This window comes from Varanus komodoensis, unplaced genomic scaffold (assembly GCF_004798865.1).
Source record: "Varanus komodoensis strain SLA01 unplaced genomic scaffold, ASM479886v1 scaffold49, whole genome shotgun sequence".
NCBI classification, from domain to species: domain Eukaryota; kingdom Metazoa; phylum Chordata; class Lepidosauria; order Squamata; family Varanidae; genus Varanus; species Varanus komodoensis.
In genome coordinates, this window is record NW_025336072.1 from 297,389 (window position 1) to 319,705 (window position 22,317).

Genomic DNA, 22,317 nt, shown 5'->3' on the forward strand with positions numbered 1-22,317 from the left:
GGTGGGCTAGTGCCCCGGCCTGGCACGAGCCACGTTCCCCTGTCTCTGGGCGCTGGGCTTGTCCTAGGGATGCTGCACTCGCCACCTTTCCTCTGTCACCAGGAAATACTGAGCAGCAAGGGCTTTGGGACGGACCTGCCATCCGTCAACGCTCAGGTGGAAGAGCACAACATCTTCCATAATGAGGTGATGGCTATTGGACCGCATATCAGCAAGGAAGGCGACAAGGTACCACCGGCTTTTAACTTCTGCTGGGGAGAGGGAGGGGAGCAGGGTGATCATTTAATCCCGAGGCGGGCAGAAAGGAGACCAGGATTGGCTGGTCAGCCTCTGGAAGCTGGAAGGGGAAGCCCAGCATGGAAGTTTATGTGACGTCTGTGAACTTGGTTCGGGTACGGAAAACAAATGTGAGGCATCCTTTTCTTTAGCTCCAGCTCCGATTCCCACAGCCAAATGTTTTGTACCTGGCTCTGGCTGGCAATCCTTGGGCCTTCTAGTAAGAAAAGAAAGGCGATCCCACAAGACTGAAGTCTGCCCGCCTTTTCTCCCTTTGTGCATTTAACGAGTGACCGGAGAAATTCAGCATGAGCAGCTTTCCACCTTGGGGGCTCCTGTGATGGGGGGGGGGTGGCGGCAGTATGTACCTGTTAGATTTCTGCCTGCCGCGTGCCCATTAAAGGCACAGGAGTCTCTGATCCATGGTTTTGCAGAGCTGCTCAGACACACTCAGCCAGACCTGGTATACGGGCTTCTGCTGTCTCCCCCAAATCCTCTACTTCCGTCTCTGAGGCTCACCTAGAGTCCTGCACTTCGCCCAGCAAAACACCCCTTTGGCTCGTTCTCTCTTGGGATCCCCTGCAGGGGGCGCCTAAAATGCACCAGAACGACATGGGGCAGTGGTGAGCGTGTCCGGCTACGGCTTGCAGGCCACAGCCTGGACCTGCCGCTTGCCTGCAGGCGCCTTTGGGCCAAGCGCCATCCCATGGCCTGGCCGATTTCGCGGGCGCCTGCGAAGAGAGTGGCGTACAAGGGGAGCAACTCTGCCTTCTTGGAGGGGGAATGGGGGGAGCACCTGTGAGCCGCACTAATGCAACAACGGAGGAGCGGGCATCTTGCGGACTCTTCGCCCTGAACACTGGCACACCTGCCTGGGAATCCTGGATGGCCCGGGAAGGTGCCCCGTGTTTGTGGAGGGAAGCAGCAGTGTGCGTGCCAAAAGTGCCTTCGCCGCAGCAGTTGTGCAGCGGATGTCTGTACGGCAGCGTTTTTATGCTTTTAATATTCTTTTCATTTGTCTCCAGGAATATATGAGTGGGCTGCAGGTGAAATACCAGAAGCTGCTGGTAAGAATCCGCCCCCCCTCCCCCCGCCACAAGCCTGTGAAGACGAGGATCTAGCTTCAGTACAACCAAGAAGCTCGGAGATGCTTCCTTTCTGCGCCTGCTTCCTCGCTGAGACAGCATGTGGGAGGCGGAGGTGGATTGGGGCCCATGAGGCAAAATGTGGATGGGCTACTGCAGAGGAGAAAAGGCTCCTGCATCCCTGGCACTGGGCTCATTGCAAGTCACTGCAGGCTGAAATTAGATGGGACGGCTTCCTGCAGTGGGTCAAGAGCCGGCCGTGGTCTGCAATCCTGACACAAGGAAGCAGGAGTGGTCAGGAGCGTCTCTTCCCAGGAGCCCTCTGCAGCGGCCCTTTCCCACCTCCCGGTTGCTAAGGTCTGACTCATTTCTGCTTGCAGTCAGGCTCCCAGCAGAGGCAGCAGGACCTGAACTCGCTGCAGGATTACATGCAGCGCTGCACCAACAAACTCTACTGGCTCGACCAGCAGGCCAAGGACAGGATGCAGTACGACTGGAGTGACCGTAACCTTGACTACCCCAGCAGGCGGCGGCAGTACGAGGTACGCTTCCTCCCAGGAGCGCATCCCCGTAGCAGGGTGTCGATGCGACTCCACACAGTGACGTTGAGAGGAAATAGATCTGATATGCAGTTCTTAGATTATGGTGCATATTGAATATTGATTTTCCACCATAGAATAGAAATAATTGTTCATTATTTTGCAGTTTCCCAAACATTGCAATATCGTTCTCTTCAGGGTAACTATATCCAGATACATTTGGGAATGCATCTTGTGATAAAAAGTGCATTTGGAAGTATGCATTTTGACAGGTTTTTTTAATATTTAAGCACATATTGAAATGAAATGTTCATATAGGTTTTTAAAAATAATCTGGTGTTAATTCCCAAAAGCAATGGAATGAGTTTATTGGTGAGTACCTGCAAAACTGACAAAGATTGAAAAAACACTGATTTTCCATCTCTAGTGGTATTAAAGAGCCATCAATCTGGCAGCTGGCTTTCTTTCTCCTGCTAGTGGTTGTGTTCAGATATGTACAACAAACTGGTTTATGGCCATGAGTACAAAAGTGGAAAGTTTCTTTCCCATTTTTAATTAGTTTTGTGTCCAAACCCTAAACTGTGGTTCGTCTTAACCTATTGGAGTAAGCAGCTTCCAAAACCAAGATTTAAAGTTGGCCTGTTTCAGTAAACCAATAGTTAAAATGAACCACAGTTTGTCTGCCTTTGGACTGAGCACTAAACTTCACTTAAGAAGGGGAGCAGAAGGTTCCAGTCTCTTCCTCACAGCAGCAAAGGAGGAAAGGGGAGGAAGCACCCAAGCCCCAGGACTGCAAAGTTTCGTTCTTACAAGGTCAGTCATAGGCAGAAAGTAGCCACGATCTTTTGTCAGACTGGATAAACTGGTTTAAATAGTCCTGGAAAGAAGCTAAAATTGGATAATTTGTAGAAAAGTGCATGAAGGCTCAACTCCTCAGTTTTACTCCAGCTGCTTCCTTGCTTTGTTTCCTCTTGTGGGGAACCCAGGACAGCTGGCATAGTCTCATTCACTCCGTTTTCATCCTCACAACAACCACCCTGTGGGGAAGGCTGGCCTGAGAGTGAGTGAATGGCCCAAAGTCACCCAGTGCGCTTTCTGGCTGAATGCGGAGCCAAAGCCTGATCACGCAGATCCCCCAAGCGCTTGCCTTCGACTGCCTTTGTTGTGTAAGCACCTGACCCCCTGACCAAAGACCCCCTGGGGGCTTGAACTCTCTCCTCATGGCTGTGCTTCCTTGTGTTTAGAATTTCATAAATCGGAAGTTAGAAGAGAAAGAGGCAGCCATCAACAAGCTGCACGAAGATGGGAATAAGCTGTTGTCTGGAAACCATCCAGGCAGGATCCCCATCGAGGTGAGTTTGCTGGAAAGGGGCCCCATCAGGGAAGGGTCGCTCCGGAAATGGAGTCGTGCTCCCTGCAGCTGGTCCCGTGCCCGGGGCACCTTGCTCCGCGAGCCCCGTGCCTCACGGGGGCGCCCTTTCCCTCGGCTGCAGGCACACATTGAAGCTGTCCATGCCGACTGGAAGGAGTATCTCAACCTGCTCATCTGTGAGGAGAGCCACCTCAAGTTCATGGAGGACTTTCACCAGGTATCAAGCAGTCAAGTTCCCATAAGGGGCAGCAGGGGGTTTAGTCCCCTCCCGTGCCATGTGCCTTTAAGTAGCTGGACACCTTTCCCTTCCTCATGTCTTTTGCTCTGGATGTATCTGAAGAAGGCCTCCGTGTTGTTCTGAGCATCCCTTGCTCTTCTCAGCGCATTTCCCGCTTTAGCCGTCCTGATGCCGTCCCTGCAATCCCTTGCTCTTTGTTTCTGTTCTTCCTTCGTGGCCTGGCCCTGCTTCCGCCTCCTGTACATGTTCTTTTTTCCTTTCAGGTTGTCACTTAACTTTTTGTGGAGCCACACGGGCTTCCTCTGTTGTCTTCTAAATGGTTTTCTTGTTGGAATTGTTCGTAGTAGTGCTTGGAAAATCTTCTTTTTCAAGATTTCCCACCCCTCTTGAACTCCTTTTCCTTTAAGAGTGGGTTATCATGGCACCTCATTTATCAGTGTTCTCATTTCCTTAAAGTTGGATTTCCAGGGTACCTTTTTGGCTGCAGTTAACCTTTGTCTCTTTTATACTTGAGGAATCAAGTATTGCTTGGTCACTCCCCCCCCCCCCGCCCCCCGCCTGAGTTCCCATGGCTGCTATTTTGTCCACCAGGCCATCCCTGTTAGAATTAAATCGAGGAGAGCTGACCCTTTCATTCCTTCCTCTGCCTTCTGTTGGAGGAAGTTGTTGGCAATGCCTTTGATATAAGGGCTTAATTAAATTGGCCAATTGTTGGAGGTGCAGTGCTGCTAATAGGTCTTTTCTTCATACCTTTTGGCAATGCCCAATGCAGCTTCCTTTTTGGAGGAGGTAATAATTAGGATAAATCTTGAGACAGAAAGTCCTTTAATATTTAAAGTGCCCAAGTCCTTTTGAACTACCTACCCATCTCTTAGAACTGAATGCAAGATCAAATGTAAATGGTTTTCTATGCCCTTTTGACAGCTAAAAACCTCCATTACGTTTCTGGAGCGACAAATGGGTACCTGCAATAACGCAATGAGTGGAGGATTTAATGAAGCATTTCATTTTTGAATGGGTGGCCTTTAGGCGTAATTTACAGATGGATGAATATTTGGATATTTGGGCTGCCTTTGTGGAAGTTGATGTAGAACCTTTAACAGCAGTAGTATGTTTTGTTATATGCTTGTGCATAGAGATATATAACATACGTAATTAGAGTTTTGGATTTTTAAAAACCTTTTCCAAGAATTGCAATAATTTAGTTCAGATGAGGCATCTATTCTGCACGCAAGACGCCGCGCTCATGGTTGCTTTCGGGAGCCTCACGTGGTGCTGCAAACCCCCAGGGCCTCTCCGTGCTCCGCAACCATTTTTGCCACTGTTTAAAACGCCTGGTGTCAGCGAATGGCCACTTGCGCCCCTGTGCGAACGGAGGGGCTTTGCGGGCGGGAGGCAGTTTCCTCTGCTTCAAAGGCAAAGTGGCAGCACGATGCTGCCTCCTCCTCATTTATCCACAACCACTTTCTGGTCAGAAGGGACGCTTTGCAAGGAGAACAGTCTGGGGCTTTTGAATCCGCTCGCAACACTCGTGGCGGATGGCATGCTTCGCACACAGAATGCCGTGTGGGGTTAGCCCCTGGCATCTCCCAAAGGATCCGGTCTCGGGGGATGGAAACGCCCTTTGGTGGAGAGCTGCTGCCAGTGGGCTAGACGGATAGCCATCCATGGGACTCGTCTGTCGGTCCTTCTCCTGCTCCCTCCAGTGCCAGTTCCTCCCCTCCTTTGTTGGACTTTGTCATGGGCCCCAAGCACAGGAGGGCACCTTGATGGGCACTAGCCCATCAGGCTTTGGACTACCCACAGGGCCTGGCACTGATCCTCCACAGCTTCAGGCAGGAATCCTTCATGACCCCAGGAAGATGAGCTGTGCTGCACGGCAGGAATCCCACGGCCTCATGCGCGTGTGCGCAGGTCTCCCCTTGGGGTGCAGCCCGTTTTCCCTGGCCGCAGCAGCGCTCCGGGAAGCCTCGGAAGGGGCAGGTGGTGCAGAGCAGGCTGGCAGGGAGGTGGCCACCCGGGGAGCCCAGCAGCCCCCTTCTGGCAGGCAGTGTCCTGAGCGGGGCTCGATCACAAGCACGCAGGGCCCGGCTCAGGTGTTGCAGCAGCCCTTGTGCGGAGACCTGCCGGAACAGCTGGTGGGGAAGCCGTCTTGCTGGGCCTGTCTTCTTCGCCTCCCCCCGCGGCTGTTCCCTCGGCCTCGCTGCTGCTCTGCACTGCTGGCAAAGCTGGAGTCCGCTTCGCGAGGCTGGCCCTCCCAGGCAGGGGCCGCCTGGCCCCGTCTCCCCGGTGAAGCACGCGGTGTGTGCACCTCGCTCGGAGCGCCTCTTGCTTTGCAAAGCCCGACCGCTGCCGCCTTCCCCCTCGCTCTTACGGCGCAGGGGAGGAGCCTGTGACGTGTCACCTCCCGTTTTGGGACTCGCTTTGCAATCGTGCCCGTGCGCAGTACGCAGGTGGGCGTTCCCGCTCTCGCCTTCAAGCAGCTTCCACAGCACTGCGGATGCACTGGATCTGCCACTGCTGTCCTCTCCAGCCAGCAGCCCCTTCTGGACTGGGGATGATAGGAGTTGTAGGTGAAACAGATCTGCTGTTTGGGGTGAGGGGTCGCCCTTGGATCGCATGATGGGAAGAACCGCCAGCCTTTTAACGGTTGCACGAAAGTGCTGCCTGGTTGATTTCCATCTACTGCACGACTCTTCAAAACAGTGACTGGACCATGAAGGAAGAAAACTTGAAGCAATAAACTGGACGGAAGCGTACGTGCTCAAGCTTAAGCTTCCTGCCTGAAGAAAGGGTACGAACTTCCCCTGCAGAGCGGGGGCCCGGTCACCCCGCTTTGCACCTGTCCGTTTCTGCTCCTTTGTTTGTCAGCCATCCAGCACTGTCCTGGCTCTGCCCTTAGGATCTCCGCTCTCAGCAGCGAGTTATTCTGACGGGAAGCGCAACAGCCTTTGTGATTGTCACGATGGAAATGTGTGTCGCGTGGTCCTAAAGAGAATCTCTGGAATTTTCCTTTTTTGCACAGTTCCAAAAAGATGCGAAGGATGCGCAAGATCTCCTTAGAAAAGTGGACACCGACCTGGACCAGAAGTATAGTCCAGATTTCAAGGACTGGTACCAAATTGAATCATTGCTGCAGGAGTTAGAGGCATGTATTTTGGGTGGCAGTGGCAGTGCTGAGTGAGGCAGCTGAGGGATCCGGGGGAGGAAGGCTGTCCTGCAGGCCCCTGCCCATCGCACATGCATCCGCTCAGGAGCTGGCAAATCTTTGGCCACACGCGGCCCGAGCTTCCCCTTTTAGAGGGTCAAAGGGGGACTGGGGACAGGAGGCTGTTGACACACGACGGTCCTGCCCTCTGGTCCCGTCCTGGTGTGCTGGACTGCACCTCCCGGCCTATCCAGCCAGCGCCGAACTGGAGGAGGCACACCCAAGACAGCAAGCGCTCCATGCTCCCGGCCAAGTCCGTGCCTGGCTGCTCTGTGGGCAGCTGCAGCAGAGGCCCCGGCACTTCTGCACCACACGGCAAGCCCTCTTGTTCTCCATCGAGGGCACGTGCCAAGGCTGAGCTTCCTGACTGGGCATGTGGTGCTTTGGGAGAAACAGGCCCCATGTCTGCTGCTGCCCCTGCAGGTGCTCCCAGGTGAGGGCTTTTTTGCACCCAGCCTCATTCACAGAAATGTATGTGGAGGCTGCCCGGATGACGCCATCTGCCTCTGGTCTGGCAAGCCTCCCATGCTGGTCGGTTAGTTCTTCCCTCTGCTTTCCTTACCGTGGAAAAACGGAAATAAGGCTGGCTGTATAAGCGTCTCCGGACTCTCTCCACCCGGGAGCCAGATGTGCCCCTCGCTGCCGCAGCAGGGCTTGGATCTGGTGGACACAGAGTGACTCTGGGGCCCCCTGCACAATCTGTTTGCCAGCATGAGGGCCACAGTGGGGCAGCAGTGGCCACCCCCACGAGTCATGGGAATGGGCCTCATAGAAGGGAAGAACCGAGTGGCTCTGATTTAAAGGTCCTGCCATCTAGGTGCAGCCGGCACTCAGCCCAGGTGGCCTCCTCATACACACACCCCGCCACTGCTTTGCCCGCCAGCGGTTCAGGCATAAAAGTGACCCAGGGAAAAAGATACATACAGTATGTTTTCCGGGACCAATTATTTTGTTCCCAGTTGAGTTCTATAGCAGAAGAGGTAGCTTTAGATCTACGGGTAATTCTCAGGGAGATCTGCAGTAGCTTGGCAAGGACCCTCAGACCCATAGTTATTAGCAGTAGCAGTGACAACATTACCCTTCTCAGTATTAAGCAAAGCAAAGCAAGAACAGCTGGGATAACCAGCAACAGGATTTCATGTGACAGAAACGTGGGTGCTTCCAATTTTCCTGTGCATTCATCCTCAGAAATTTTGGAGGATGGGGTGGAGATGTTGTCCTCAGTTCACAGCTGCCCCTGTTTTCCCACTGCTGCCCCCATCCTTTTCCCCAGTAAAAATCAAGGAGGAAAGGTGGAAAGGGGACCGTGTGGTGCAGGTGCTCAGGCCTCCCACCCACCATGTGTGCTTGTTTCTCTCCTGGTGCCCTGCTCGAGCCCCTGGCCTCAGCGGCCTTTGAGGCGTGTGCCTTTTGCACCATGCTCTGCTTGATGGTTCTTGCGGTTTTAGTAATAAACAAAGTCAGTCCTGCAAGCCTGAGATCTGCCCATTCTGGCTTTATTTATATTTTATTTCATGCATGGATTTCTTGCATTTATATCTTGTCTTTTGTTTCCTCTGATGAGGAACCCAAGGCTGCATAGCCAAGGTTCTCCTGTCTCAATTTTATCCTCACACGAATCCTATGAGGTAGGCTAGACTGCCAGGGGCTGGCTCCAAATCACCCCATGAACTTTATGGCCAAGCAGGGACTAGAACCCCGATCCCAGTCCCACCCTCCAGCCCATATGCTGCACGGGCTGTATGGCACTGAAGAGGGAGCCATTTCGGAGCCTCTGCCATGATCTTGCCCTCCCTGGCTCACGAACACCTTTGTTTTCTTTCTGGCCAGGACCAGGAGAAGGCCTTGGACAAGTACGACGATGTGGTAAAGTCCCTGCAGAAGCGCAGCCAGCAGGTGCTCCCGCTGAAGTACCGCCGGGAGACCCCGCTCAAGCCCATCCCAGTGGAGGCTCTCTGTGACTATGAAAACGAGCAGGTCAGGGCCCGGCTGTGGCCTCCGCTGGCTGCAGGCTGGAACAGCGCGGTATTGCCCGGTCTGGGCGAAAGCACTGCATCCTGGCTTGGAGCTGGCAGATGGGTGGAGAGCGGCAGACGAACTGGCATTTGTCCTCTGGCTTGTGGCGTGGGCAGCTGGGCACAGCTGGGAGGAGCAGCAACCCTGCAAAATGGGCAGGGATGCTCTCCTGACGAAGCTGCCCTTGCACTCAACCCGAGGAAGAGGAAACGGGATGCTGGCGTGGCTTGGGGGCTGCTGATAAAGGAACGGGGGGGGGTATGAAGATCTCCCGGGGAGGCTGTTCTCTCGTCCCACCTCCTTCCCAGGCCCACCTGGTGGAAATGTGGGGAGGGCCTTCTCGGTGGCTGCCCCAGGACTCTGAAACTCCCTCCCCAGAGAAGCAAGATTGGTACCTTACCTGTCGGGCTTTCAGAGGCAGGCAAAACACTTTCTGAACCAGGAGGCATCTGGGAATTGTTCTATTCTTTACATTTAGCATTTTTAACATTGTTATTTTATATACTTTTAATATTCTACTAATGGAAGTATATTTTTAGTCTTTGGGGATTCGGATGCCCCCTCCAATTGTAGATGCATGTGGGGGGATCCCAACAAGATGGGTACTTACAGGGAATTCTTTCTTCCCTAGTGCCAGATATACCGTGGAGCCAGGTACACAGTGCACAAGAACAGTGGAGATGTCTGGGAGGTCACCGATGGTGTAGGGAGCGTCATCAGTGCCCCGGGCGTCTGCTTCATGATTCCCCCTACAGATCCAGACTCCTTAACCCAGGCTGACAAGTAAGGGCTCCCTGACCGAGGTCTTGTTCCCATGGTTCAGACAAGGTCCCTCCTCCTTTTACTGTTTACACAGCTTCCTTTTAACCAGAGCAAGACTCTGTCCCCTTCACTTCTCCAGCTGGCTTGATCGTCTCCTTCCTTGTTGCCTTAGCATTGCTGCTCAGTATCAGAGCGTGAAGCAGAAGACAGCCGGCACAAAGAACCTCCTGCAGCAGCGCTTTGCTGGACTGAAGGCAGACAGCACGGGAGGTGAGTGCCCCGCAGCACTGAGCACCCGGCTCCCCTTCTCCGGTTGGTTCTGCCCTTCAGGATCTGCACCCCAGCAATATGGGCGCAAACATTCGATCTTGAAGCTCGTGTCATCCCATGTCAGTACCTGATAGCAGGCTTCTTTGTTTTTTGCATAAAATGTATGTTTTATGTGCTTTCCCCGGATTTACATATCAGTGGTGGACTTCTTTGAAGTCTATGCACCCTTTCCCCATTGATAAAAACACACGGGCATGCAGTTTTCATACAAAATATATGCCTGCTGCTGAATGCATTTCTGAGGACCTGCAAATCACATTGCGAGGTCAGCCACGCATGGACTTCAAGCACAGACTGTGTCCAAGCAGTGGTGCAGTGGCAATTTAGAGGTGGGGGTGCCTTCGTGATAGCCAGAGCTGCAGCTCCATGCCATGCGCCATCCAAGCCACACCTGCTTCCGAGATCTTGTGACCTATGATTGTACGTACAGTAAAATGAGCTTGGCCGCTTTGTTTGAATTTCTGCTGAGTGATGAGTGCAGGATGAGGGTATCTCTCGTTGAGAGAGAAATAACAGCTCTTCCAACAGCTCTTTATTATGGATGAATGCTTTTCATATTGCGTTCATACCCTCTGTCCAGCCAAAAAGCTCCCAGAGCGGCTTACGTGGAACAAATAAGGCAGTTCCTGCCCCCAGGCTTGCTGTCTAAAAACACGACATACGAGGGGAGAGGGGCAGGGAGGGAAGAGGAAACAAAGGAACCTCTGGACCAAGTGCCCACCCTGATGGCAACAGGTGCACACTGGACTGGACTGGACTGGCAAGCGCGGCTTTGCCTCTTAATTTTCGGTGGCCTCTGCAGCCACTGGCTTTGCGTGTGCATCCGTGTGTGGGGGAGATCCTCCATGGGTCTGGAGTCCAGAGCTTAGGGGTTCCAGTTTCCCAAAATATCCAATAGCCTTTTCTTGCACTCTCACTGGATCCAGGCAGAATCATGTGTAAAGGAGCCCAACTAAAGTACTCAAGGCTACCTGAAGTCATGGCTAATTTTCCCATTGATTCCAGTGAAAATGCTCCCATTACGATACTTTTTTTTCCTAAATAAGTTTTATTGTTATTTTTCTACTAACTAACCAAAAGAAACTAAAAATCATCAATCATCAAAAGCATCAGACCTACTGGGTCAGCCCCCCATACTTTTTCTTTTTATGATAATCCATAAACTTATTTAAGTCTCTGCATAGTCCTGTTCCTCTAGCCAGTAATAAAAGGAATTCCAAGTTTGATAGAAGTCTGTATCCTCTTTCTCCTTCAGAGACAAAGTCAGTCTGTCCATTTCGGTACATCCAAGATCTTTTTTAAAATCAGTTTGTCGGTACCGTTACGGTACTTTTATTCCACTTCGGGATTCCGGGCTCAGCACTGCTGGAAGGCGCTGCCCACCTCGTGGAGCTGCAGTCCCCACGCGCGTTGCCGGTCGGTCCCTCTTCCCCAGGAGCTCTGCCAACTGCAGCCCTCTAGTGAGGAGCAGGTGTCGGCTGGGACGCCCGGAGCCCTTGACGGACCCCAAGAGTCCCTGGGGGAGCGCGACTGCTGGAGTGGAATAAGAGCGTCCTAAACGCCTGGTGCGAACGTGGGGGGGGGGGGGGGGGCAGTTTTTGGAGCAGAGAGGCAAGCCGACCCCCTGCAGCTGAGGAGCGGGGCTGGCCCTGAGAGAACGCGTCCTGGGGGGCACGAGGGCATGCCTGGCCAGCCTCCAGGTAGGGCGACCCCAGCAACTGCCGGGGAGTGTCGAGAAAGCGCCCCGTCCTTCGCCCGTTGAATTCCAGACGGACACAGTGGCACTGCCAGCCACGAAGCAGCAAAAGCAAGTCTCTTGAGAGGCAGCGGGGGAGGGACAGTGACCCCCCCAGCCTCCCCCCAAACTAAGTGGGGTGCTCTGACCCTCCGCAGACCTTTATGCCCAAGTCTGGGTTCAAAATGGGAGGTGTGAACTGGGTAAATCCAGATCAGAAATGTACTGAAATTAATTTCTCACATGCCCCTGTTGGGGCACCTGTATTCTTCTGATGGAGGAAATACTGTGTCAGAACCAGTTCAATAAAAAATAAATAAATGCAACTATGCCATGGATTCTCACCTAGAAATGGGCGAAAGGGATTGGGTTTGTAGGCATCCTTCCAAGGATGCTATTTTGTTCACCGGTCCTGCCCGTCTCCCCTGGAATACGCTGGGAGAGGGCTCACTAGGGGACAGCCCCTGTGCTGAACCTGTTTTCCGCCCCGCTCTGGAGGCAGAGGAGGAGTGTGGCTGGCCCGCACCTCCGGCCTCGCCCCCTGCGAGCGAGCGGCCGCTCTGTGATGGGGGCCGTGCCAGCAGCTCCCAGCTGGGCCTCTCAGCAAAACCAAACAGCTCTTTTCCTCTCGCAGATGCAACGTCCGTCCAGGGGCGGCAGCTGCTCGCCGGCCTGGAGAGGGTGAACAGTGAGCTGGAGAAGCAGGAGAAGGCCATCACCGTCAACCTGCGCCCTCCGCTGGAGCAAAGCCGAGCCGTCCAGGACAGCGCAGAGCGGGCCAAGGACCTTAAGGTAAGGGCAGCCTCCGGGAGCGGGCAGACCCCCGAGGCTGAGCTTCCACATGCAGCAGTATGAAGCAAGCGGGGAAAACGGGCGGTACCCTTTTCGAGGACAGGAATGGACCAGAATGCTACTTTCTGACGTTTCCCAAGGCAAACGCCTCTGCCCCAAGATTGGGGAAATAGCATAGGAGGGGGAAACGGGCTTGGTCTTTGCTGGGAGGCTTTTGGAAGGGATAAGAAGCATTCAGAAATGCCGCACCCTCAGACCGTTTTGCTGCCTCGGGATTCTGCCGCTTTGCCGTGCTGTGGGTCGTGGATCGGGCCTCAAGCACGGCATGCCGCACTCGCAGTTGGCTGCCTTGCACCCAGGGCTGGATGTTCCTCGGCACCCGCGCCCAACCCAGGGCTCCACCCATGTATCCAGTGGTTCCCTGGAGCCGGGAACCAGGAGCACAGAGTGCAGCTTCTGTTTAGGTGGGCCCCTTCATGCCACTGCAGATTTGAGCAAGGCCCGCCAGGCAGCAGTGGAGAGCAGTCCCCTCAGGACCGGAGAGCTGGGTCCAGGGTGGGTGAGCAGTTTGGGACCTGGAGATGCTTTGGTGTAGCCAAGCATGTGGATCCCAGGAGCTGTGAGTCCAGACACCGAGGAGGCCACAAGCTGCCCACCTCAGGTCTAGGGGCTGCTGTGGAAAGCCTGGGGATGGAGCCTAGCCCGTGCCTGAGAAAAGAAATGTAGAAACAGAGCGAGTCAGAAGGGGTCTCCCAGGCCATCTAGTCTGACCCCCGGCTCCAGTCAGCTCCGCTCATGAGATGCCCACCATGGGCATGTCCGAAAGCATTATCGTCAAGGCTTGCACCTCCAAAACCTCCCCTTTTAGTGCCATCCACACCTCCTCAACTCCCATGCCTTCCAGTACCCTCTCCCAGGAGACTTTCCCCAGTATAGAAACATAGAAATAGAGAGCGTGCCAGGTCTGCTCTCTCTTTCCTCCTCCACACAATGGAGGACTGATCTCTCTCGTCAGTCAGTGCATGTTTCAAACTCCCCTGCAGCTTGAGTTCGCCTAGCTCAGGAGCGGGACCGAGGAGGGATCCTGCAAAGCAGCAGAGGAGGAGGCCCGAACTTCGGGGCGGGGGCTGACAGCTCACGAGGCAAGCGGGCAGGCCATGCAGGGAGGCCTGCTCCGCCAAGGTTGGCAGGGCTGCAAGCATTTCTACCTGGGCCAGCTCAGCAGCAGCCGAAGATTGGTTGAGTGGGATGGAGCAGGTCAGAGGGGCCCACGGATCCTGCCAGCTCACTCGGATCCCCTAAAGTGGGGCAGCGGCCATGCCAGCCACGAGGGCTGCGGCCCTGCCAACGAGACCGCCGGCAGTGGAGAGATGCCGCCACTCACGCCGCTCATCAGCCGCGTGTCCCTTCGCAGAACATCGCCAATGAGGTTCGGCGCATCGAGCCCGAGAAGGCGCGCAAGATCCAGGAGTGCGAGGCCTTCCTGGAATCGGTGCCTGATGCCGGCAGCACCGCTTTGGTGAAGAACAAGGCAGAGGAAACCAACAACAAGTACAACCGCATCGTGCAGCTGCTGGGTGCGGCTCAGGACAAGTAGGTGCCCTGGGGGCTTCTCTGACTGGCAAAGGGACCTTCACAGAGCGGGTGGGGTCTGCGGTCTTCTGACTGGGGTCTGCATGATGGGGCGGCTCCCCTGCTCAGGGTTCTTTGAACGCCCTTCTTTATGGGAGCGCCATTTTTGGCTCAGCAGTGGAGCCCCGGCTTTGGCAGCAAATGGTCCCGGGCACACCCAGACCAGGCTGGAGAAAGCCCCCTTTGCAGGGCTGGAGGGGCTGCTGCTGCAGTTGCTCTATCATGCATGCACCCAAAACACTTCAGATACTTTTAAAGTTCTGCAACAAGAAAAGATAAATTCTGCAACCTATACATAAAATATGCTTGCTTATTTCTCCTTTTGCATAATACATTCTGGTTTTGCTAGTCTTAATCCAGAGGAGAATCAGTTAGTGCCCCACAGAACCCACTTGGAAAGCTTGTCCAGCCATTCTCTCTGAATGCTCATGCTCCAGCAGTCAATGTCCAGGTGCAAAGCCAAATGCTGCTTTGCAACCATGAGGTCTAGAAGCCTGTGTCCTCATTAAAACAAAAGGTGACATTTTTAGGAAGCTGTATTCTTCACCTAACACTGCACGCTGTATTGTGCGTCGTAACACACAGGCTTGCAAGACCCTTGCTGCCACTTCTGATTGAAGTATCAACGGCAAGTCTGTGCATGCACACGCACACATTTCAGCCGGTGTCTCTGCCTGCCTTTCCAGAGTGGATGTTGCCAATCACCTTGAGAGGAGACTGCAGCAAGGGAGAGACCTGCTTTCCGGGTATGAGAACAAACTGGCCATCGAAGACACGATTCCAGAGGACATCTCTGCCTTGGAGCGCAAGAGAGAGGAGCTGCTGGTGAGTGCTCGCTTCCCGGGGGAAGGGCCTTTGGAAGCGGCGCAGGGGGGCTAAACTCCCTGCTATGTAGGGGCAACGTGGCACATTCCCATAGACTCCCAGTGCACAGGAACCCCTCCCGGCAGTGGCAGGGGAAGCCACCTAAGGAGTCAGAGCCCACAAGCCCAATTTATTCCTGGCTGCAGGCTGACTGCTTCCCCCAAGGGCCGCTGTGGAGCCGTGGTGAAGAGCACGGGACTGGGACTCGGCTGGTATGGGTTCCAGTCCCGGCTCAGCCATGGAGCCCACTGGGGGACTTCACACCAGTCACAGACTCTCAGCCCAACCTTCCTCCAGGGTTCTTGTGAGGATAAGTGCAGAAGTGGAGGAAAATGGGGTAAGCCACCCAGAGTTCCTCAGACGGAAAAAAGGCAGGATAAAAATATAATAAAGAAAATAAATTGTTCCTGCATCTAGAAAAACAGCATGTCGGGAGAAGGGCGCATCAGCCTGGATATTTTCTTTTTGCTGTGGAAGCACACGCCACCCCTTAAGCATTGATCCAGATTATCTGAAGCATTTCACATGCAGCGTCTCCGTTCTCCTGAGAAAGGCCCTGCACATTGCAAGCGAGGGTCCAGCTGAGCGATGCTGGCTCCCCAAACACCGTTCGGTGCATCTCTAAGTGAGCCTGAAGGGCCTGGTCTGGTCCGAGCGCTTCCTGGTCTGTGCTTAGCCTCCTAATCCCTGCATTGCTGCAGCTCCCACTGCGATCCATGGGTCACCTCGTAGCCCGCCTTTCCTCCAAGGAGCCCAGCACTGCTTACATGATCATCCTCCTCCGATCCATTTTTATTCTCACAATAATCCTGTGAGGTAGGCTAGGCTAGGCTGAGAGCCACTGGCTGGCCCAAAGTCGCCCAGGGAACTGCATGGATGAGCTCAAACACGAATCTCCCCGGTTCACTCCGTTCACTTCGCTGGCTCTTCGGTGTTTTCTTTTCACTGTTAGCATAAAAGCGTGCTGTTTTCCTTCCCAAGTAAACAGTGGAATAGCCAGAGCATTGCCCCTAATGTTGGAGGTTTTGAAACTTGTAAAAAACGAAACAAAACAGGAAGATGAGAAAAGAAAGAAAAGAAAACGAAGCCGAACGATGGAGTGCACTTCATTTCAGGCCGCAGGCACATCTGGCCTCCCAAATCACCCTCGCGGCTGTTCCAGATGTCCTCCTCTGCACGGAAGTGGCGAACTGCCGTGCGGGCCGGGTGCATCAGGAGGAGGCAGTGGTGCCCCGCCACGTACCCCTGGACTTCTGTGTGAATGCATGGCTGCGACGCTCCATTCCTAGGCAGTTCTGGGCAATGATGCAGGGAGAGGGAAGCTTAACAAGAATGCTGAATTCCCTAAGCATCCTTGTAATGTGACTTTTGCTGCAGAGCAGCCTTCCAGGCACATTTGGACCGCAGCTCCCAGAATTCCCAGTCAATGGCCCTGCTGGATGGGAAGTCTGGGAGTTGCGATCCAAATGCCTCTGAAGGCCACCAGGCTGGAGAAGGGTACTGTCGAGCATGATCAGTTGTTTGCACATATGCCCAGCTGTATTCTAAATGTCCCTGCAATTATGCAAGCATGTCTCACATAGAAATCTGTCCGGGAGCTATGTTCAGCTTCCGAACATATTCTTATTGGGAGGGTTTACAAATAATGCCAACCCACAAACACATGGGCTATTGAATTCTGGGTTGTAATGTTGTGTGAACTCAGCTGCACTAGCAAATCATTCTTAACCACAAACTACCCAGAAAGAGAATTTATGGTTTGTTGTTTCTTGTAAGCTCTAGGTTGTTTAAACCATGGGTTGTTGCTACATTTGAACCCAGAAGCACAGATTATCTCACTGGCATTTAGAGGTGTGGGGGGGAGGCAGAGGGGGAAGGAAACAAATATTCCAGGAATTTAGAAAACAACATATGTTTGTTGCCTGCCAGAGCAACCCTGGACAGGGCAACAGAGCAGGAGTTAAATAAATCATGCATTAGTTTAATATGGGGACCAGTTACATCTCTGACAGAAGTATGGTCAGGACAAGAGAGAGGGCCTTTTCCAGGCACCTAAATTATGAAATAGTTTACTAAGGGAATTTCATCATTTTTTGCCTGCTTTTTAAACGGACTCTTAGGATTGCTTTTCCTTTTATCTTCTGACACAGCTTTTATCCTGGCATTCTACTGTTTGGTTGGTGGGTTTATTGGTTGGCCTGACTTTTAATCTGTTCTGCTTGTCCTAGAAAGAGGGCAGAAATTATATTTACAATAAAATCATTTGAGAGACGTTTTGTTAAGAAGCATTCTCCTTCCCTGGCCAGGCCTTGGGTTCAGAGCTGCAGGCCCAGCAGCCCTTGCTGAGTGAGGCCGAACAGGACCTGCAGAAGGCCAAGAAGTGTTCCAGCATCCTTGCCAGCCAGTTCCAAGAGCACTGCCCGGACACTGAGCGCCAGGAAGCCGAGCTCCACAAGCTCAACCAGCGCTTCGGCAACCTCAAGAAGCAGATCGAGCACAGGTCTGGCTGTGATGGCGTTGGCTGGTGGGAAAGGAAATGGGTTGATGCAAAGCGGTGGCATTAGCGGCAGGGGAGGGGTTGTCCCAGTTCTTCTTTCCCCATCCCCACCTGGAGCAGGCGATGGTGAACAGTGGCATGAAATAGCCAGCCGCCATCTGTTGATTTACTTGCTCTTTCAGTCTGTCTATGGAAGCCCTCCAAGTGGGTGACAGTTAATGCTTACAAGCAAGCCCTGCCTGCCACGAGAGGCTCTGAAGGGCTCCTGCTCAGGGTCCCAGCCACCATGACCTTCTCCAAGGCCCTCCCTCCGTTCCATTCTGCCTCCCAACCCTCAGCCTTCTCTGGCCACTGAACACTGCAGTCCTCATTGGGCGGTTTGGCTCCTTCCCACTTCTCCCCGCATCCCCAGCAACCAACCAACCATCCATTTATTCATTCATTGCAAGAGGAGAAGCTTAAGCCTGAGGAACCAAAACAGCTCAGTGAGGACTGGACACGCTCAGTGGTCATACAGTACTGATCACTGGCGGTGGAGGATTCTCTTATTTACTTATTTAAATAATAATTTATGTATAATTTAAATTTACTTATTTCTCCAAGGATGCCCATGCCTCTCTTATGCTTGGGTATGCTTTCAGCTAGCTGTTTCCATGCTCTTAAAGCCGGGGTCCTCAAAGTTTTTCAACAGGGGGCCAGTTGAAAGGCGGCGGTGGGAGTGGGCCAGTGAGGCAGGGGTGCCCGCGGGCGCACAACAGGGCAGCGGCGAGTGTGTGTGGCGAGGTGGTGGCCTGCTCATTTGGAGATGTCTGAGTGAGTCCAAAACGATCTCCAAACGAGCAAGCCGCCACCTCGCTGCGTGGGCGGCGACGCCCACTTGGAGATCGCTTGGAAATCATTTTCTCCGAGCGAGTCCACAACAACTTCTGAGTGGCGGGCGGCAGCAGGCGTGGGCACGGGGAGTCCAAAACCTCTGAGGCGGGCCGGATCCAGCCTGCAGGCCCTAGTTTGAAAACCCATGTCTTAAAGGCTTTACTATTTGAATATAGGATGAGCCGTATAAAAACTAGATTCAGACTTCCCACTGCAGCCCACTGTGACCAAAACACAGAAACCCATGTGGGGCCTCTGCAGGAGAAGGGGCTGCCTTGCTGAAGTCAGCGTGGATGCCCAGTGTCCCCAGGTTTCCAGCGCAGGTGTTCTGTGGTCTAAGGCAGCCACAGTTAAAAAGCAGTGCCTCCCCAAATTAGGTTGCGGAAAAGGAATGCCAGGAGTGGGGGCAGACCAGGAGTGGATTTCTGCACAAAGGCTGCTGAGCTTGGTTCCGTTGTTGAACACGAAGTCCGACCCTGAGCATGGGCTCTGAGGTCTGTAGTTCGTTATTATTTGGGACCTCCTGGCTGCAGCTTTCATTGCTGAGGGTTTCTGTTAGGTCCTGCAACATTGAGTTGGTTCACTTTTGGTTTGCATGTAGCTGTTGGGCTTCCCCATCTAAAACCTCCTAAAGGCCCGAGAAGCCAACACACCAAAAGCATCGATGGACACTTGGTGACAAGAACTCCACTGAAGGAAGCGATTAGAACCGAGTCCACAGAAATGTGTCATAAATTGCATAATCATACGGAGGAACTGCCAGAGCCTCTAGATTTGTGAATGGGATGGGTTTTTGTAAAATTGGTGGTGAGCTCCATCACAAGGCAATCTTGTTCCATCTCTCTGCAGGTCTCAGGTGCTTGACAAAGCAAAGCTGGCCTATTCCAGCTACCGCAGTGGCTGTGACAACCTGAGCCAGTTCCTTTGCAACGTGCCTAACTATGAGCCACAGGAGACTGACAACATTGGCCAAGTGGAAACCAAGCTGAAGAACCAAAGGGTAACCTTGGACTGAATCACAGAGATGGAAGGGGCCTCAAAGGCAATGCAGTGCAGCCCTTACTGGCGCAAGAAAATTCTCTCAAGGAACCCCCAACAGGTGGCCAAGCAGATTTGAAAACAAGAGATGGCAACTTGCGTCCTTCCAAGGATTTTGGTAACAAATGCCATCTGGCCTGCCAATGGCAAAGGATGATGGGTGATGTAGGCCACCCTGCAATGTCTCTCTGAAAAGGTTTAACACAGCAAAGGTTTAGCACGGCAAAGCTAGCAGTATTATTCGAAAACTAGGTGAAGAACCTGCATTGAATGCATCTAGCCACCGTAGGGTAGGAAAACATGTGCAGCAAACTAGTTCTGTGCACCAAGAGTTGATTGTCTCTGGCCTTCAGCTTTTCTGTGGGCCAATGGCCTTTCATAGGAAAATGGATCTGAATCCCTGTTCTAAAACAAAGCATTGCTCTTGGCTTGTTTGTTGATATCCATCTGCTTGGTTTTTTTCAGTCCCTTCTGGAAGAAATTGCAAGCAAGGATCAGGAGGTCCAGAAAGTGTCTGCTGAGGCTCAACAGTACCAGCAGGCAGTGAAGGTGAGGATGGTGAGGAGGGGCAGACCCAGACAGCCTGTTTAGGCAACAGGGGAGCTTGGAGGGAGAACAAAGTCCCACTGCAGGTCTGCCTTCTGTGTAACTGTGGCCAGTTCTCTGGAAACAGCTTGATCTTCCCTCCTCTCTGCAGGACTATGAACTCGAAGCAGAGAAGCTGAGATCCATCCTAGACCTGGAAAGCGGTCGCAATGGCTTCCTGAGCAAGCGGCCTCGACTCCAGTCTCCAGCAGCAAAAGTGAAAGAAGAGGTACTTCTGTGGCCATGCAGAGGGGCCATTCACGGTGCCAGCGGGGGCTGCTGGAAAGACTGCGGCATCTCCTAGCCTCACTTTGCAGAGCGCCTCTGCCAGTCTTCTTTGGTTGTGATATGGGAACGACACTTACACAGCTGCCAGATTTTTTAGCTAATTTGGCTCCGAGGAGTTGAGAGAAGCATTTGTAGGTTTCTCTCATGTTTAGTCTCACCATTTCCCCAACCCAGTGAACTACAGGGGATTTCAAACCAACTGGCCCTATCCTTACCTGATGCTGAGGTATCCTGAGCAGTTCTTACATGTTCTAGTTTTTGGGATCGCCTTTCTAGCTTGACTTACCTGTGCTTGCTGTAATATAATCAAGGGCAAACACTCTATTCCTGCAGGGTGACTAGCAGAGCCTGAAGCTTTGCTGCTGCAAGGACTAGAAATTTCATCTTTGTAAATTTTGGTCCATGCTGACAATCCACACACATTGGCCCAATATTCAGTTCAGCACTTAAAATAATCCATTGGCTTTTGCCTTTCCTGAGCAACCAGCCAACATAGATCTTGGCTCAAAAAATAGCAAAACGCATATAGAGAAAATAAATTTAGAGCTGTGTATTTTGAGACACGGCAAGCTTTTGAGAACTGTTTATTTTGCTGGTTAGAGCCTTTCTATCCTGCCTTTTCTCCTCTTGCAAGGAACCCCAGAGGGCTTCATGGGGCCCTGCTCCTCTCTGTCTTAGCCTCACAAAAAGCCTTCCTGCAGGTTAGGCTGAGAATCAGTGGGCCAGCTGGCACAATCGCTTCAGCCCACCAAGGCTTATGGGCTGTTGTAGGCCTACCTGAGGACTGTTTAACCCTCAAACAATCAGTCACCCATGTTTAGATGATGCAAAAGAGCCCCCTGATGAGATACATGGCCAAGTCCAGACTGGAACGGAGACCTCCTGAGTCCCAGCTGAGCACACTGTCACTCCACCACAATGGCCTCTCAGCTCTCCATTTAAATGCGCAAGGTTGGTTTAGAGTTGGAAAAAAATGCTACAGATCAATGCAGAAATAGGTCAGAATGGATTCTAGATAAACACGGCCAAATGAGACAATGGCACAGAATGAGCCTGATCAGTAATTGCTCTGAATCCATGTCTCCTAGACGTTGTAGGAAACTGGTCGTGGTGAGCGAAGTCTTAGGGAAGCCTGATCAGCTGTTACAGATGTTTTTGTTGCAGAGAAGCCTTTGAGAAACCGCAGCGTTCCGAAACATGATTGTGTTTCAGAAAGTCCTCCACTTGCTACTTCTTCAAAATGGTTCTGGCTGAAGCCACACAATGGTCCATAACCGACTAATGCAGGGGTCCTCAAACTTTTTGAAAAGGGGGCCAGCTGAAAGGCTGTGGTGACTGTCATGGGCTGGTGAGGTGGGGTGCCTGGGGGTGCAGGCCGGTGAGGTGCCTTCGGGCGTGTGCGCAGCATCAGGCGCACGCGACAGTGGCTCGCTCACTCGCTCGGAGGTCTCCCAGTGAGTCCAAAACCGACTCTGAGCGAGCAAGCCACCACCTCCCCGCCCGCCCGCGCAGCAAGCGCGCACACGGGCAGCGAACGGCAGCGTGGGCCGGATGGATGGCCATGGCGGGCCGGATCCTTCCCGCGGGCCGTAGTTTCCTTCCTTCCTTCTCTTCCTTTGACGGAGGCTGCAAACAGGTCCCTGCGCTCGTTCCCTTTTTCTTCTGAATGTGTTTCCGTGTTCTGTCCCCAGGAAGCCCTCCTGGCTGCCAAGTTCACAGAGGTGAATGCCGTCAACAGGCAGAGGCTGCAGAACCTGGAGTTTGCCCAGAATCTCCTGAAGCAGGTGAGTGTGAGCAGCTGCGCTTTGCAGTGCGGCCTTTGAGACACGTCCAGCTTGTGCCTGAAGAACCAGCCACAGAGGGGAGTCCATGCAGCATGGGCAGAAGCCACGTCACTTCCTGGCTGGCTCCCGTGGGAACAGAGCACTGGAGCAGACGGAGCCTTGGCTTGATCCCGCAGGGCTGCTGTTACGGGATCAAGCAGGGGATGCCGACTTAACACGTTGTACAGTGCCGTCGCTTCGTGTCCATTTCCCTAATTCGCAGTATGGTTTTTCAAGGAAGATCGTATATTCCACAGAAATCACAGGGGATGTTCCAAAGCAGCCCTGCATGTAATGTGCCAGCAAGGCAGTTTAAAAGCAAAACTGGCGAACTAAGCTGCAATCCTAAACATATGTACTGTGG

At 53.1% G+C, this 22,317-nt stretch overlaps 1 protein-coding gene across 1 annotated transcript in view; it reads left to right on the forward strand.

The window, feature by feature from the left end:
• The window catches only part of PPL (periplakin), a 59,504-nt gene that overhangs the window by 33,116 nt on the left and 4,071 nt on the right, over window positions 1-22,317 (forward strand). The window contains exons 5-21 of the mRNA XM_044445670.1: window positions 103-228; window positions 1,302-1,343; window positions 1,742-1,903; window positions 3,145-3,252; window positions 3,394-3,489; window positions 6,536-6,658; window positions 8,549-8,695; window positions 9,366-9,517; window positions 9,669-9,766; window positions 12,196-12,353; window positions 13,768-13,946; window positions 14,672-14,810; window positions 17,156-17,349; window positions 19,069-19,219; window positions 19,723-19,806; window positions 19,955-20,071; window positions 21,822-21,914. Of these exons, the coding sequence (XP_044301605.1) occupies window positions 103-228; window positions 1,302-1,343; window positions 1,742-1,903; window positions 3,145-3,252; window positions 3,394-3,489; window positions 6,536-6,658; window positions 8,549-8,695; window positions 9,366-9,517; window positions 9,669-9,766; window positions 12,196-12,353; window positions 13,768-13,946; window positions 14,672-14,810; window positions 17,156-17,349; window positions 19,069-19,219; window positions 19,723-19,806; window positions 19,955-20,071; window positions 21,822-21,914 (2,169 nt within the window). The remainder of the gene's footprint in view (window positions 1-102; window positions 229-1,301; window positions 1,344-1,741; window positions 1,904-3,144; window positions 3,253-3,393; window positions 3,490-6,535; window positions 6,659-8,548; window positions 8,696-9,365; window positions 9,518-9,668; window positions 9,767-12,195; window positions 12,354-13,767; window positions 13,947-14,671; window positions 14,811-17,155; window positions 17,350-19,068; window positions 19,220-19,722; window positions 19,807-19,954; window positions 20,072-21,821; window positions 21,915-22,317) is intronic.